Consider the following 17329-nt stretch of genomic DNA (forward strand, 5'->3'; position numbering starts at 1 on the left):
AAACGTTAGGACCCTTCGGAGATGGAAATCCATACAGTGCACGGAAGTTATAACCTTAACTTTACTAGAAACCATTTATTCACATGAAAAAGACAGTGGCCCATGCTTTTGGATGACAATAGAAACATATATATATATATTTTATATATAGCGAACGTACATTTACCATCTCTTAAATAAACCGCATTCACTTAAGGGAGGAAAGTGTTATCCTAGCTCAAAAGCAACAAGAGAGCCCCCCCGAACTCAATGAATTGTAAGCAAAAACTACCAGACACACTGCAGGTCCATTGCTGGTACTGTGGGAGAGGGAAAAAAAGCACCTTTGGCGAGAAACACTTGAGAGTGGACAGTTGGATTTACCCTAGTTTCCCCTTATCAGGCATCTGCTCCGCCAAGCCCCGAAATCTCCAGTGGCCATTCAGTGTGTGGAGTTGCACATGAAAATGAAACTTTGAGTTCCGCAGGGTGGATGTGTCATGTAAACCAATTTACTTTTGCATTCAGATGGCAGGTCAGAGAGACCAAGATATTCTTTATTTTTCTTCTTTCTTCCTTTACTCTTGCTCTCTCTTTTTAATTTTTTTTCCTTTCTTTTTCTTTTTTTTTTTTTTTTTCAAAACAAGGGATTCCCAGTGAAATATTGGAGTCGATCTCTGTTCAGTTTCTTTTCTTTCATCCTTCGATTCTGAAACCAGATTTTAACTTGCCGGTCAGTGAGGTTGAGCATTCTGGACAACTGCAGTCTTTTCTCTTTGTTTATGTACACGTTGAAGAAAAACTCCCGTTCCAGTTCTCTTATCTGATATTTGGTATAGGGACACCTCTTTTTCCTTGATCGCTGGGGAATTGCTGAAATTCAAGAGAGAAGAAACTGATTTATGCTGCTGCTACGAACATGCCCAGCTAGGAAGAGACCAGAGACTTTGACAATATCCCATTGCCTGGAAAGCAGCCCTCTAGTAGTTCAAAAAAATATTCCTGGGGCTTTTACTCTCTGGGTGACTTAGCAAAAAAAGCGAATATTTCCCAACTTCTCCTTAAAAGAGAGCACTTCGAGCAATACAGAGAGATATTTAAATGGGCTGGAAAAATTCCAAGTTTCTCAAACTCCTCTCACCCACCCCCCCCCCCCGCCCCAAACAAAAGAAGATCTTAAGCTCTAAACCGAAGGCAGCTCTGAGCACTACCTGTGAAATCTCCCCGTCTCCCTCCCCCGGCAAATCAACAATTTAATAACAATTAATATCCTCTTCCAAGAATACCTTAAACCCACCTAAATTGGTTTCCTATCGTAAACACGCTTTACAACGGTAAAGGAAATCTTATAGGATATATAAAATCCTTTGGATGCTTATAAAATTGCACATAAAATGCGGCTTGACAAAGTGTTGGCCTTGTACTCTTGCCCCCAATTTACTACTGATACCTACCTGAACTGTTGCTCTTCTCTGCAACAGCCTCACCAGAAGGGGAATCGGCGCTGTTTGCTGGTGTCACTTTCTTCTCTTGGCTGGAAGGTGTTTTACTGCAAGTGCTGTTCTGGGCTTTCAAGTCGCCCTTGTCCGCGTCCCCCTCGCCCTCGGAGTGCTGCTGGTACGGGGGTCCGGGGGCTGTCTCGTAAAACTGGTCGAAGCCTTGCGGCAGGATGCCGTTCCTCCCCACCGAGCTGTAGAAGTTGGAGGCGGCGGGAGACGGTCCGTGGTGGCCGCAGACAGGGTCCGTTTTGAATAACATTTCCGTCCTCCTGTTCGCAGGCTGCAGAAAGTCTCTGTGCATCACCTCTTCAGCTGAGTAATAAGGAGCATAACTGCCCCTATACTGCCATTTGCTGCGCTCTAATCCGTATTCCCTGAATGCCACTTCGCGCACAGGTTGGACATGAGGTAAATTAGAAGAATAAGGAAAAGTCATTTGACAGGACGACGATTGCGACAAAAAAGAGGGTTTCGTCGAGAAATCTGAGGGTGAGACGTAATAAGCGCACCCTGGCAGATACATATTGGATGTGCCGTGACTGCAATCGTCAAACTCAGTCATGTCTTCCTTTTTGCGATTGCAAGCAACCAGGAGGCTTCAATGCATTGAACAAGATCCATCTATTGCACAAGAGGGTTTGGACAGGATCAACTAAGAAAAAATCCCCACCGTGTGCTGACGTGCAATTCATCTTGATTGATTCTAGTGGTAATTATGTCACGTGACGCGATGTAGAAATGTCCTTATATCTATATCAGCCCCTCGGAAAGGCTCCTAAGATCTCTCCAAAGAGCCCTCCCAGCACGGAGAGACGAGCGCAGCGTTTGTACAAATATAGCCGTTTTCTCCCCTCATCCTTTCACCAGGCGATGAGATACACGTAGGTGGTGCGGCTAATCACCTGGGGCCGCGCCGCCCGGGCAGGCGCCTGCCCACCGCCGGAGCCCGGCGCGGAGCCCCGCGGCGCGCAGCCCCCCGCCCGCATTGCCGCCCAGCCCGCCCGGCCTCCGCGGGCGACGAGGGGGGGAATACAGCCACCGTCGGGGAAGGGAGCCCTCGGAGCGCGGGGTGCGGGCTCCCGGCCGGGCACCCTCGGCTCGGAAACGTGGTCGCTCCTCGTTAGAGGGAGCGATGCTCGCTGGCCGCCGCTGACGCGGATGATGAGCGGGTGATGGTTCACTCAGGGAAGCCAAGTCCCATTCACACGCTCGAGCGTACGCGTGGATCTGCCCGCCCGGCTCCAGCAATCCACAGTTGGCACCAAAACCGGTCACGAAATTCAAAGCCTGAGTCCCGATCACCTCATTTTCCCTCGCTTATAAGCCCAAACACTGCGCGCTTGTGTCAGGGCGCCAGAGACAAACTGAAATGAGAAATACGCAAACAGAACATCTCTCAGTAGCCGGTTTTATGAAAGGGAGACACTTTCGGGCTCTTCTGGAAAGCAAAGGGCTAGGGCAGGAAGAGAAGTCCACCAAGCACGGTTTCCTTGGGAAGCAGAGCAGCACACAAAGTGACCTCTGTTCCCGTGCCTCCAGCTCCCACCAAAATGTTCATTTTCATTGGAAGGGAAAAGCAGGGTTGGGAGCGGGCGACACGCACAACACCCGCCAGCCCCGCGGCCGCCCTGCCTTCGAGGGCTCATTTTTGCCAATTTTCTTTTTCTCCTTGAAATATGATTTTACATAGACGAGCACAAACCGGGTCACAAAGGCTGAAAAGAGAAGAGAATAAATAATACGCGCCAGCAATAGCCCTATGCTCGAGCAATTCCTCATTCCAGAAACGTTTGCCAGCTCTCTATGGGAATGCCTTTTTCCGCCACTGTACAGCATAGCCAGAGTAGCCCCGCCACATGCCGCTCTCCAAATAAACCCGAAATCTGGGCGAGCTCTCCACGCCGAGCAGGGTCGCCCCCTGCCACCCAGGCAATCCCCGGGCGCTCCGGCCAGGCGGCAGGCCCCAGATCACCTCCAAAAAGGCAGCCTCCAAGTCCCGCAGCAAGCAGAGAGCCCGGCAGGTAGGGAATCGGCCCCAAAGCGCCGCGGGCAAGTGGGGAGAAGGCCCGGGGGCGCCCCGGCTCTGCGAGGCGGCGGTGCCCGCGGAGGGCTCGGCCAGGCGCAGGCTGCGCGCCCCGCGGCCCCGCCGCGACAGGCACCTCCTGCGCGCCCCCGGCTCCGCGCTGCGGAGAGGCTCCGGGGGCGGGAGCCCCGCAGTCCGGGCTGCGCCCCGCACCCTGCCCCCCGCCCCGCCGCCGCCGCCGCCACCGGCACGGCCCCTCCTGCATCCCCCGGCCCCCCAGAGCAGGCGAGGGCTGCCCAAGGGGCTTCCACACCGCAGCCCAGCTTGCCCTTTCTAAAAACCAAAAGACCACAGACAGGCAGATAAGATTGAAACTCATTCCTCCCCCCCCCCCCCCCCCCCCCCCCCCCCCCCCCCCCCCCCCCCCCCCCCCCCCCTTCTTTCCTTTTTTCTTTTCTTTGTACATTATGGCATTTTTTGCCTTGGTGCCTCGCTCGCAAACCACCTCAAACGCCACACATTGCTCCCAGCAGACAGACTCTCGCAAGGTATCACTAGAAATCAAGGCACAAAACCACCATTCCCTCCCTTCATCGGTAACTTTCGAGCCCTCTCGATTCTGCTGCAACACATGAACAACCTCCTAAAAATGATGCCTGCGCAGTTAAAATGGCTCCTGTGTCACTTACCACCCTGAGCTTGCAGCAGAGCAGGGCAAGGATCCGTTTGGATTGTGCCCCCAGGTTTCTGGTCGCCTATCTCATCAGGAGAGATGGCTCTGGGAACCTATGGAGCTTCATTTTCTTTACCGTTCAAACAACTAATTACGCCTTAGCCAGAATCCTTCACCTTCCTTTCGATGCAGCGAGCCTAGCATCAATTAAATTTTGGCGCAGGAGCCAACCGGTTTCAACTAATTCAAGTTCAAAGACATGGCGACGATTTGTTAATACGAAAACAGCCCTTTTAGGAAACAGTCCCTTAAAAAGCGATCTAATTTGGAGAACGTGAGACCAATATCGCAGCAGAGACCCCGCTGGAATAAGGCAGAGCCGGGGGTCCCCGCCTGCTAGAGCATTTTCACCCTGGGGTCGGTTCCCAGCCCAGCTCTGAGCATTACATACCCCCCTCCTCCCCTCTTTTTTTTTTTTTTTTTTTGCCTTACGCAGATTAAATAGCATCGAAACATAAACGCACATCATGTACACAGTCAGGCGAATACTTTACCGTTAGGCGTCTTGAAACATCTGCAACCGTTGCCTGGAATTACCAAGTATTCAGGTCCAAGTGACATTTCCAAAAGCCCTCCGTGGAAATTAAGGCGACTTGCATAACATTCGGGTTTAAAAATGTACCCAGTCCGGCTGGAGAAGATGCGGTATTTTTGTGCCACCCAAGATAAGACACTAACTTGACCTTAACTTTGTTATGGCGCCCCTAGTATCTGGAGAACGTGAACAGACACTGTCTGGCAGCTCTCGTAAAAACCGACTGGAGAAGAGATTCTGAGTCATTTCATTTATTGCCACTACAGTTCTGCAAGAAAGCTTTTCCTCCCTGCCAAACTTTAATTATTTATGCTCTTTTAGGAAGCACAAAGGCATCCAGAGCCATTCCCAACAAGCCGAGTTGCGTTTGCAGCCTTATCAAACGAGGAAGAACGGAGAGCCCCCTCGGAAGGGCTTTATCACGTTTAGGCTGCGGTCGGAATGCAAAGATGTTTATGTTGGAGTAAATAAAGGGATGGACGGTCGCCTGCATGCTGCGGGGGGACGCGGGCGTGGGCGCAGCAAGCGGGTGCCCGCTGCTCCCCCCCCCCGCACCGCATGCACCCACAAAGCCGGGGCAGGGGGCGAAATGCAGCTGGAAGGACACCCGAAATAATCCAGCCGGAGGGCGTGGGGTACATCCACCTCACTCGGGTGCATCTCCTGCACGCCCACCCGGCGTGCCGCACACGCGTGTGCACACATGTGCCCACGGGGCGGCTCAGGCGGGTGTGCGCAGGCAGAGCCGCACAGGCAGGGCGCGCCCCGTGCCTGCAGCTCTGCCACATGCGTGTGTGCCTCCCCACACGCCCGGAACGGCTGTCGTCGCCCGCTGCTTAAGAGGATCCGCTGAAACCTGGAGTATGGGCACGCGTGAAATCATGCACCATTTTCTACCGCCTATGTGTCTACGCACAGTATGAGCCCGCAAATATGTACGTCTGTGTGCGCGCACACACGATTACACACAACGGGCGCTGCTGAAATAAGTGCATCTACATATATACAGGCACATACAGAGATACACAATACACGTACTTTCGCATCACGTTGCAATTTAGATCCTACCTCCTCTCTTTTTTCTCCTTCCGTGGGCGATTTAGACTGGAAGCTTTACAATAAGCCATCGTCGTGGATCAGATAGGTTTAATAAATAATATATTGCCTTTCACATCTTTTCACCCGAGGTTCCTCTTCGGATTTCACATCACCCATGTAATAAAGGGACTGGTTGTACTGGGGCGGGTTAGGACAGGGAAGGACGGCATAAAGGGTCCATTTCTCATGGACTGTAGCCGGCTGAATAGTATTCCAGGAGAGAATAAGAAAAGGGGCTTTATCTGGTTTTTGCTTTTCTCCTGGCTTGCATCATTGGGGTTGCTTCTAGTTTTTTTAATTAGGGAAATGCTACTGAATGAAGAGACTTTTATTGTCCGCAATGCGCCAGCTCCCAGCACAGGGGCTGAATGCCTCGACGATTTGGAGGGACCCAGGGGTGGTGCCTCTGGCTGTAGGTGGCTAGGTGTGCGTCCCCTTCCCTCGGGGAGCTCTCACCCGGCGCTGCTTCGCCCCCGCTTTTCCACTAGCCATCACCCCGCCATGAGCGAGGTAGGTTTTTGTCTCCATTGGGCAATGCGGTAAGAGTGGCCATTCTGGACGGCGAGAAATGCGCCTCCAAGTTGGGCTGGTTTTCCTTCTCCCTCCCGAAACACCAGCCGAGCGTTACCTTTGAGGCTCTCTGGAAAGCTTTCGGGGGGATGGCTGCACTTCTGCCCGCCTAGAAATCCGGCATTTACCTCCAAAATCATCTGGACCACTGTGCCCTTGCAAGCAGTACTTGCAAGCAAATGAGCGGGTAGGAGCAAAGTTCAAATATGCCTCTTTATGAAATAATGAGTTTATTGCCTTCAGGAAGGCAATAGCCCCGTGTAAATAGGTAGCTGGTCTGTGCCGTTCCTTGTGGTTGTTTAGCCTTGTTGCATATGCCCCGAACAACCATATCTGAGCCTACTTTATATACCAGAAAATAACGCAGGCTCCGCCAGCGTAATTATTGTTACTGTTGGGAGAGGCAACCCAAGGTTTTGCGTGTGGAAATGCCTCTTCATTAGAAACAGATTTAGGTGGAAATTGCAGCCAAAAGGCGTTTTAATCCGGACCTAAAATTTCGTGAGTTTTTTTTATTTTCTGAAGTATCGGACCAAGGCAATGTCTAGCATTTCCCCTGGCTCTGCAGCTCCGGCCAGCCCGAGTGCTCTGGTGCTGTAGAGGCTGACGGCTCCCGGCAGAGAAAGCCTGTCAGCAAGATGCGGGGAAAATCGATTTTATTCTCGGCCTAAAACAATAATCAAACGGCTTGGGCAATGCTCCCAGCCCCTCTGGTTGGGTTGTCCTCTGAGGTTTATATCTGGGCAAAACCCCGAAAGCGTTCCCCGCTCTCCCTCATAAAAAGCTCTGCGGAAACGGCCATGGGGACGGTCTCACAAAATAATCAAACCCACCAAAACCTCCGGGCTCTCCCCTCTCCTGCGCCTGCAGCACCTCGGGGTGAGAGGGGTGCCCCGTCTCCCCCCAGCCCTGCCCCAGCCTGGGCCCCGGCCCCGGCCCTGGCCCCAGACCCACCCCGCCGCGGCCTCGGCCACCGCCCGCTCTCCTCCGCCTGTTTGCTTGGGACAGCGCTTGGGCAAGGCCAAAGTCAGCGGGGCTGGAAGGGCAGGGCCCGGCCCGGCCACCTGGGGCGGCACCGGCGGCACCGGCGCCGCGAGGGCTGCCCGCGCCCGGCTCTGCGGCCCCCTCTGCCGCCGCGGGACCCCGCGCTCCCCCGGGGCCCGGCTGGCGCACGGCGGGGGAAGTGGATGGAGGGGCGCTTCTTCCCGAGAGGCGAACCTCTCCTTTGGGCCCGGGGAGCTGCCCAGCCCGCGCCCCCGGGGGCGGCGGCCCCCCCGGCGGGCACACAGGGCTCCCCTCCGCCCGTGCCCCTGCCGTCGGGGCGGGCAGCCGCAAGCGGAGCGGCGGGAGCGGCCGCCGCCGCGGAGCCGGCGCGCAGGTTACGCGCGGGCCTTGCGCGGGTGTCACGTGACCTCTCCGCCGGGCTGCGGCCGGATCTGCAGCTCCGAGCGGGGGGTGGGCAAAAAAAAAAAAAAAAAAAAAAAAAAAAAGAAGAAAGAAAAAGGTTTATTTGTTAACCGCTTTCCCCCATCGCTGCTCGAGCAGGTTACTCCAAACCACAAAACAAGCCGGCGCCGCAGGCTCGCCCTGGCGTGCAGGGCAGCAGATGAAGGGAGCAGCCGGGACTCACAGAGCTGACGTCTTTACTAGGCGTTATTCCTTTATTTTGCTGCGAAATGGTGTTTACATACAGATAAAAGAAATCGATTTTAGTTTAGCACCGCTCGTTCTCCGGGGAAAGAGAGGGTAAGAAGCAGGAGAAAATCTATATAAATGGAGAAAGAAAGGTAAAAAGCTGATAATACAGATTTCCATGCTGGTCCGGCTTGTCTTCTTCATTTTGTCTAAGAACTCAGCGTTTGCCAATTTATGCAGGGATCCTACGCGTTTCGAGAACTTGGTTTAAATGGTAAAAACACAGACTCCCCGCGTTCCACTCGCGAATACGCTCTACTCTAGGGGTGAACACTCCGGGCACAAGTTCATGCAGGAACGGGCGGACTCTGCTCTAGTACATAGAAAGCGCCTGCTCTCGCATTACTACTCTTTTCTTTTTCATCCGCCGGTTCTGAAACCAAATTTTAACTTGCTGATCGCTTAAATTCAGTCTGTTTGATAGTTCTTTCCTCTTCTGTCGGTTAATAAACTCATTGAGGAGAAACTCGTTTTCCAATTCAGCAATTTGTTGTTTTGTGTAAGGTTTCCGTTTCTTTCTTGATCTCCCCTGGGTGGGGCACCAAGGCAAACCTACAACAAACACGTCGATAATTTAGTGGATCAGGTCTGGGTATTAAAGAGAATATGCAAAAAACCCGCAAGATAACAGGGCTAAACTAGGTCGGCAAATCGGGCAAAGCACATCTGACAGCACAATTTCTATCTACCTCCGAGTCGGATTAAGCGATTATCGCTCCGAATGGGTTACAGGGGGGTTACAAAGCAATTACAGGCATCTCTTAGAAAGCAAGTATCGCTAGGTCGCCTCTAACTAAAGCGAGATATTTAAGGCATACCATCCTGCACCGAAGGTCTGAGGCATGACTGGACTGCTGCGGGCTGAACTGTCAGGTTCAAGTTGACGGAATTCTTGATGTCCTCCTTTAAGCTGGAAGTGCAGGAATTCACTTCAAAAAGAGCAGCCGAGCCATGCAAACTTCTCTGCAGGCTCGAGTGGTCATACTTTACGGGCTTTAAGTTGGCTGCGTGAGTAACAGTTGGGTCATTTGCAAACGATTGCCTCTGCCTGCATCTCTCCTCTTGTTTGGAGCTCGCATCGTGGGCGTAATATTTATTGTTGTCTTCCAGGCACTCTTTGTTGCCGTTGGAGCTGATGTTGATTGGAACGGAGCCGGGGAGGTAAGGCTGCGCCGCGCCGCTGAACGCGTGGCTCTGCGGCTGGGCTGCGCACGAACTTGAGCAAGTCCACGGGATCGAGCTCCGGGGGTAGGAAATGGTGGGCAGAGCCGCCAATTGACTGCCATTAGCCCGCAAATTAGGAAAATAAAAGGAATCTGGAGATTGCAAATTCAAGAGAGAACCAACGTAGCCAGATCTGTAGAGACTGCGATCACACATTTCCAACAAAGGACTTCAGCTGTTCTTACAGCAGTATTTAGTTACAACAGGGAATAAGCGGAAAGCCTGAAACGATTGGACGAAACTTTGCAGACAGGTTCTTCAAAGCCGGTAATTTCAGCACCGCCTCCAGCCACCGAGCCACAGAGTCCCCCCCTTTCTTTTTTTCTTCTCTTTTTCCCCCCCTTTTAAAAAGTCTTATGATAACACTTGAAATATGAAAATACCGAGCTCGCAAGGGGGAGGGGAAAACATGGTCTCCGCTTCTATAAAAGTGGCCGGGGCTGACTGGCAAAGCTGCGGCGCTGGCGGAAAGATGAGGGGAAAACAAACATTTGCAGAGTTGCCGAGGGGACGGGGCAGCCCCGGGCGCAGCCCCCGGCCCGGCCGTGCCCCCCGGCCGGCAGCACCCCCAGGGCCGGCAGCACCCCCAGGGCCAGCCGCCCTGCGCCGGGCAGCTGCCGGGGCGAAAACTGTACCCACGATAAGAGTGTGCACCGCGGGCTGGGAATAAGCTTCGATGGCTCCTTCCCACTAAGGGGAAGGAGATGTGACTGTTTAGGGCACACGTATGTATTTCTGACCCTGTACAGACGAGTACACCTTGTGTGTGCGCGTGTGCGCGCAGAACACGTCTTTTGTCCGTTTTATATACGCGTTTGTTTCAATTGCGAGCAACGTGATACACATCTGTATATGCTTGCAATTAAAATCTTAATTGACCAGATATTACCAGGATCGTCATTCTGGTACAGTAATGACTAGTATTCTCTTAGGTCCGCACGTCTTCCCTTTTTACCGCTTTTACCTTTCATCTTCCCTCCGAAGCGAAGACGAGTTTTTAAACAATGCTTCTAAAACTCGAGGTTTATTTTGTCTTTAAAATACAATGAAGCAAACATCAACAGACCGCGAATAACAACAGCAACAACACGGAATTACTTGAGCAACCCGCCGAGATTGATCAAATAAATAAATAAATAAATAGACTCGAAAGACTTCAAGAAAGAAAATGCCCGGGTCTGCTCTGCAGCAGAGAGGTTGTGATTGCAGCGGTGGGCAGAGGAGGGTCCGCCTCAGCTAGGTACCCCGCTGCTATCTCCCAAGTTCCGTAGGAGAAATTTTTCTCCCCTGACAAGAGAATTATCCATTACTATGTTATTACGGTCTTATTTTGGGGGCTTATACATATTTTTACATTTTTGAGAGATCAAACGAGAGCTCAGTTATTCCGTTATCTCTCCCATTTTCCCCGAAGCACCGGAGTAAGTACGAATAAAATCATATCTGAGAGCATCCTCACAGGAGGTTGCTCGTGTCCTTTCCCAAACCGTGTGGGCCGGGGGACAGTGTACTTCCCACGGAGGCAAGCCGAGGCCCCGTGTGCTGCACCCAAAGACACCCGCAACGGGCCAAGCGAACGGTCGTCTCGGGGAGCAGCACCCCACTAGAACCCAGCCGAGCTCCGCGGCGGCCGCGGGCACCGCGCTCCCGGACCGCTCCCGGCACCGCCGCCCCACAGCCCCGGGGGAGACTTTGGAGGCCCATCCGGCACCCGGACCGGGCGTTTCTGTGCTCGACCTCTTTGCCAAGAGGATCTCCCCTGGTCTGATCGAGCCCAGCTTCAAGCAGAGCCTTAATGCCCGAACTTTCATTACCTCGGTTAAAAACTTGAACCTAGTTAACAGGTAGGGTCAATTTTCCGTGTTATTGTCCTGTTAATCATAGTTTTAATCTTGGTTTTATTTCTACGCCGAGATCAGAGACGCTGCCCCTCTTGACATTCTCCTAATCAAATTCATCTTTCTGTTTAATGGGAAATTGGGGTAAATTCTGCAGTAATTTCATTGCCCTGGAAGAAATCTTTAAATTATTGCTCTCTCCTAGACCACACAGGACCACACAAGCACCGCTGGAGGATATTACTGACCACTGCCTTTAATTTTTATTGTTTGAGTTATGTCTACCAATTGAATCTCCCTCTTATTAGCTTACTTGTTTTCTGCTTTTTTTCTCCCCAAGAGGATGGGTAATAGTTTATGTTCATAATCGCCTTTTACGAAAAAGCTGACCCCGATTTTCGGTTCTCGGAAGACAGAAGGAACATTTTGTGTTCAAAGACTATATTTTTGCCCGCAATAAACACAAGGAATGGATGTGAGTTCCCAGTTACCGGAAAGAGAGGTGACACTTCAAACTAACTTCTATGGAGTTAGAGAAAACAGAGCTTTCAATTAATGCTCAACTCAGCTGTAATTGCTAATTAATGCGTGGAAAATATGAAAAGCAAAATCTGGAGTAGCTGGAGACACTCACAGCTGCGGAAAGCGATGTTTATGTTTAAATCTGTAGGGAAAAGAACTGACAGAAACATCTTGTTCCAGGGGCGGCTGGCCGCTGCCGCGGTGCGGAGAGCCTCGGACGGACTTGTGCTGGTTTTTCCAGCCACAGCCGGCTTCTGGTTTGGGGGGCGGCGTTGTAATGCCGCGGGTGTCCCCCTGCCTCTGTCTGTACAGGAAATATCACCGCTGAGGAACAGAGCGACCCGGAGGGCTGCTTTCACACGCTCCTTTCCGCTCTTCTTTTTTTTTTTTTTTTTTTTTTTGGTTTGCTTTTAAATAGGCAGCCGAATCGGCCAGAACGTCAGAGCTGACCAAAGGCTATAATTTCACTGGCATATTCTTCCAGTTTACAGATGAAGGTTGCTCTGCGTGTGACCGAGTAGTCTCCCTCGCTCATTTATCACTCGGAAACGCGGCTCCTGACGCGAGCTGAAGGCTTTCCCTGCCTATGCCGGGGGTTGTCCAGGAGATGGCAGGATTGCCTCAGACATGGCTGGGAAATAGCGCTGCCTGACAGGAGCCAAGCTCCATGGTAGCTGCGGGGCAGGCGGGCCGGCCTGCAATGCATCATTGTGCCACTGCGCATTTGCAATTCACTTTGTCGCGGTACATATTAATTATCCGTAATAATGCGCGCTACATTTCAGGCGAATCATTATGCCCTTCTCTCTAAACACGGACGGCTGTGACCGGCTGCAGCTGGGGCTGCGCGGTGGCAACCCGGGTCCGCGCCCGTGGGTGGGGAGCGCGGAGAGCCGAGGCCCGGCCGGGTCCGTGCGTCCTGGGAAGAGCCCAGGCTGTGGGCACGGGGATTTTTGAATAACGCTCATCAATGCCCCAGCTCCAGGCTTAGAAAACTTAAAGTCTGCACTGGTAGGTGGACGGGCTGCTGTGCCCCGGCCCGCAGCCCTGACCTCGCCTTCCTCCTGGCTGTAGCTGCTGGTTTCTTAATGTTTCTGCACGTTGTTACGAAATTAAAAGGCGACTCCTCTCCATCTGGTACCGATTTGCCAGCCAGTTCGGGTTTCCTCCTGCCCCGGGAAGGGAGCTTTGGCGGTGGCAAAGCTGCTCCTTCTGAGAACGCGGAGACCGGCAAAGCCAAAGGTTAAGCCTGGAAGGAGGAAGGGAACAGCCCGCGACGGCTCCGCGGCCGGGAAACACAACAGCTCTGGCAGTGCCCGGCCTTCCGTCTGCGGGGAGACTCGTTGGGAGAAAAAACTTCTCCAGAATTAATAGGACCGAAGTATGTGTGGTTGGGGGGGAGGTGCCAAGTGGGGGGGGGAGGGGGAAGAAGAATTTAAAACATTCAGAGAAAACAAGGCTCCATCAGCGGAGAGGGCTGTTCCAGGTACTTATATGATGTGCCCCTCAAGTATCCTCTTTTTCCAGAATCAAACAAAAATGTGCTCTGCGATAAAATCTGAAACGCTCCGAAATGGACTTTTTTCGTCCGTTCGGGGAAAATAAACGCCTCAAAAGCCGTGAACGTGCAAGCGGAAGAGAAGGGGGAAGGAAGAGGGCGGAGGAGGCGGAAGATAACCCCCCGCTGGAGCCAGCCGGTTGCGGAGCGAACGGAGGGGCGCCGCCCCGGGCCGGCCGCCCCCGCCGCCGCGGAGCCCCGCCGGGGCACCGGCAAGTGCCGGGCCGGCTTGGGAGGGGAAAACAAAGGGGCGCTGGGCCACCCTCGGCCGCCGGGCACCGGGCAGGCAGAGCCGGGGTCGGGGGGAGAGGGGAAAGATAGACTCTCCCCTGCCTCCCACCCCGGGTATTTCTCGCCGGCAGCATTTCTTTCTCCCCAAAAAACCCTTCCCCAGCGGCAAGGCGCTCTCGGATATGCCTTTCCTTCCTTCAACGCGCCTCGCATCGTATCTATGTCTCCTTTCCCAAGAACCGCGTCCTATAAGCGGCCCTGGGAAGGTCCCAGGCAAGCCTGGAGCCCGCGAAACGCCCTGCTGCAAAAAGAAGGCGAATTTCTTCCTCTCTTTTTATACATATCGAAAAGAAATCGTTTTATTAAACGGTTCAGGAACAGTTTGGCAACATCGTTAACAGCTTGGAAGTTCAGCCCATATTTCCAACACAAAGTAAAAGCAGACTTTAAGACAAGAAAGGAAAAAGATATGGTTTATGGAGAAATAGTCTTACCGTATGTCTTACCCACATACACTGGTAATCAAAGTGTTTAGAGCAATAGTATACTATAATAAATAATACTAGTTCGGAACACACACATTTTAATCATTAGACGAGGCACATTAACAGAGAGGATATCGCTTCTCTCCTAGTAGTTGACTAGCGTGTCTGATCACCCTGTGTATATCATAACATGCACACTAGGTTTAAAATAATAAAAAATCGCCAAAATCCTAGCCTTTCGGCCTATATAAATTATGGCATCTTTTGAAATTCCTTATTTATTGCTTCTGTCATTAACACCCGTTTATTTTTGTAAGTTAAATGTTCACTTCTCCGACCAGGAGGTTTTTTTAAGCGCCGTGGCGGAAGGAAGGAGAAAAGTCTTGTGCTTGTCCGGACAAACAGGCTAGAGCGGGCATTTTACACAAGCTCTGCGCAGCTTTATACACACCTCTGTAGCGGCAGCCTCTCCCCTGGCTGCAGGACGAGCCGGCCCATCAGTCCCGCCGAAAGCGCTTCTCCGAGGTGCCTCGACCTGCGCCTCCGCGGAGCGCCCAGCCGCGCAGCCCCCGCGGCCGGCAGCGCCCGCCCGGCTCCGAATCGCCCCTTCCCGGGAACAGGCGGCTCTTTTTTCAACCGGGGAATACGAAATCCTTCCACTGAAAACGAAACCGCGGCAAAAAAAAACCCCAAACCGACCGAACCCAAAGCTGCGGAAGCGGGGAGCGCGGCGGGACATGCCTGGGACTGTGCTTTGCGCCCCGCAGCAGCTCGGAGAGATTCTCCCTCCCTCGAAAAAGCAATTAAAAATCCGGCTGCAGACGTTACCCCTCCACGCAATTCTCAGTTCTCTCCGGGTCCCGGTGGGCTCGGCGGGTTTTGGCAGCAGCCGGGTGCTGCCATGGGTCCGGACTCCGGCTTTCTTGCATTTTCCGATTGATTTTTTTTTTTTTTTTCACTCGGCGTGTTTTGAAGTTTACGATACCAAATCAAAACTGACACTTTTTGGCACTGGCTGTTGTTCAGAGAAAAAAAAAATATTACAGAAAACCCCCCAAAGAGTTAAGCATTTAAGAAAGTTATAACTGTAACCGTTCAACATATTTAAATTCGTTTATACTGGCCTAGAGGGAAGAACAGAAAATATAATTAATATTAATATTATTATTATTTTCAAAAGTAAGAAACAGAACTATAATTCAAGATTTGTCAGCACTCCCTTCCACTGAGAGAAAAACGCTAACTTTCATGGGAAACAATTCCCGAAATTTCGCCACCGCTGGAAGGAGAAAAAAAAAATTAAATATATTTTCAAGTCTTTCCAAAAGTCTTTAGCTGGTCGTAAATTGAGTTTATATATCCATCACTGTCCGCAACTAATAGATCAAGATACATTGTCTTTCAGTTTGGAGACTATTTTCTTATCCTTCACCCTCCTGTTCTGAAACCAAATGGTAACTTGTCTCTCAGACAGGTTTGTGGCTGCGGATATCCTTCGCCTCTTGTCCTTGTTAATGAACTTGTTAATGGCATATTCATTCTCGAGTTCTTTAAGCTGCAGTTTTGTGTACGGCACTCGCTTCTTTCTCCCACGCCGGTAGACACACATATCGGGCTGGTTTAGTGCAACGTCCCCTATTGTAAAAGACATTATGTGAAAAATTAGAATTTTATTACAGGCGTTTAAAGCTTAACCGATACTTGTTGGGCACTGGTTTTCACGGGCAAATAAATAATGCCGGGTTGTTTACAGTTTATTATTATTTACACTGCCACATTATTTGCACGTTAGTAAAGCACCAAAACCTTGATGGACTGTCATCACTTTTCAGGCATGCATCGCTAGCGAGCATGCAGGACGGCGGGGGCATTGGCTGGGGGGCCGAGAGCAGGTCGGTCCTGGCAGCGCACACACAGAAATCGCTTTGGTCTGTGTTTCCCCGGGTTTGTTTGCATGTGGTTTGTGCCTCTGTGCCCTCACTACTCGCAGTCTCTTAAGTGCTCTGGGGCCGGGTCAATCGCCAGCCGGAGAGGCAGAGGAGCGCAAGCCTTCGAGCCATCGTCCTGCAAACTGCGAACGCGAATACAAACCCAGCCACCGAGGGAAGCAGCAGCAGAAGGAGCCCGAGGCCGCCCCGGCGTCCGCGGGACGGGGCTCCGGGGCCCTGGCGCTGGGTGGCGGGGGGGCTCTGGAGTCTGTCCCGCGGGGTGGAAAGCAGAGGGTGAGGTTTCCTCGGGGGTAGGGGGGGGGGGGGGAAGGAAAAAGGAAAATCCACCGTCCCCCCCTCTCTCTCCGCTCTGTGCATGTCTGTGCAGCGTGTCCACCTCGGCAGGCCGCCCCTGCAGCCCGGGGGGCGGGGGAGGGGACGGGCAGGCGGAGGAGGCGCGGGTGGGGTTCAGCTCAGACCATTTCTCTCCCTCTCGTACCTGGAAAGGACGATTTCCAAAAGTGTGAGCTCTGTGTCTGATCTTTGGCACAGTAAACCTGACTATTCCAGCCATTAGCCAGAGTCCAAGACTGATAGCCCTCCATTGATATGTATGTTTCGTGTCTCGGTTCCCCAGAGCCAAACGTTGAGACCATGTCTATGTACCCAGGAACGTGCTGGTAGGGGGTTGTATAGCCCTGGTAGAAGGACACTTCCTTCGCCCTGGAGGAGACTTCATTGGCGGGGACACTCGTGCTGGTCAGACTGGAGACGTCCATGTACTTTTCCACGGGAAAGCCGCCAATGGAGGCATGGGGGGGAGACTTCAGGGCGTTTTGCTGGATCCCAACCCCGTGGGACATCCTGCAGCTATAGTATCCATTGCCAAAGTGATACCCATAGCCCAGCGCGGGGGCGGCGGTCGGCGCGGCGGAGCCCGGGCAGTCCTTGGCCGGGGGGTCGGGCCTCGCCGCCGCCCCCGAGCGCTCCCCTCCGCCGGCGTAGGCGAACCCCGAGGCGGCGGCGGCGGCAGCGGCGGCGGCGGCCGCTCGGCCCGTGTGCGCCGCCCCGAAAACGGGCGAGGAGAGAAAATTACGGCACTGCCCGGAGGCTCCGCCGCCGCCGCCGCCGCCGCCGCTGCTGTCGCCGCGCAGTCCGTCCATCTCCCAGCTCGCTGCTTTGCTCATGGCCTTGCACATCGCGGGCGGCGGCGGCGGCGGCTCGGTCCCCGGCCGGGCATGATGCAAATGGTTATTTGCCTCCAACAGGTTGGATCCTGGCGGTACGTTTATAAAAACGAAGTCCAGGTTGGGAGGGGGGACGGGGGTGGGGGCGGCCGGCTCCAGATTAGTTTGCCGCAGCCCGGGGGGCTGCTCATAGGCTGCCGTCGAAACATGTGACCCTCCCGTTG

The 17329-nt window shown here is 53.0% G+C and overlaps 3 protein-coding genes across 3 annotated transcripts; all 3 read right to left on the bottom strand.

The window, feature by feature from the left end:
• Positions 1–2357, bottom strand: HOXD11 (homeobox D11). The gene is made up of 2 exons (XM_050900209.1): positions 1434–2357; positions 1–852 (listed from the first exon to the last, which is right to left on the bottom strand). Exons 1-2 carry the CDS (start codon positions 2038–2040, stop codon positions 617–619), a joined length of 843 nt encoding a protein of 280 aa, XP_050756166.1. The 5' UTR covers positions 2041–2357; the 3' UTR covers positions 1–616.
• Positions 2358–8081: 5724 nt separating this feature from the next.
• On the bottom strand, positions 8082–9512 carry HOXD12 (homeobox D12). The gene is made up of 2 exons (XM_050900355.1): positions 8951–9512; positions 8082–8684 (listed from the first exon to the last, which is right to left on the bottom strand). Exons 1-2 carry the CDS (start codon positions 9510–9512, stop codon positions 8446–8448), a joined length of 801 nt encoding a protein of 266 aa, XP_050756312.1. The 3' UTR covers positions 8082–8445.
• Positions 9513–15374: 5862 nt separating this feature from the next.
• On the bottom strand, positions 15375–17081 carry HOXD13 (homeobox D13). Its single transcript, XM_050900391.1, has 2 exons — positions 16418–17081; positions 15375–15625 (listed from the first exon to the last, which is right to left on the bottom strand). Exons 1-2 carry the CDS (start codon positions 17079–17081, stop codon positions 15375–15377), a joined length of 915 nt encoding a protein of 304 aa, XP_050756348.1.
• Between the last annotated feature and the right edge of the window lie 248 nt (positions 17082–17329).

The sequence above is a fragment of the Gymnogyps californianus genome, chromosome 7 (genome assembly GCF_018139145.2).
Source record: "Gymnogyps californianus isolate 813 chromosome 7, ASM1813914v2, whole genome shotgun sequence".
NCBI classification, from domain to species: domain Eukaryota; kingdom Metazoa; phylum Chordata; class Aves; order Accipitriformes; family Cathartidae; genus Gymnogyps; species Gymnogyps californianus.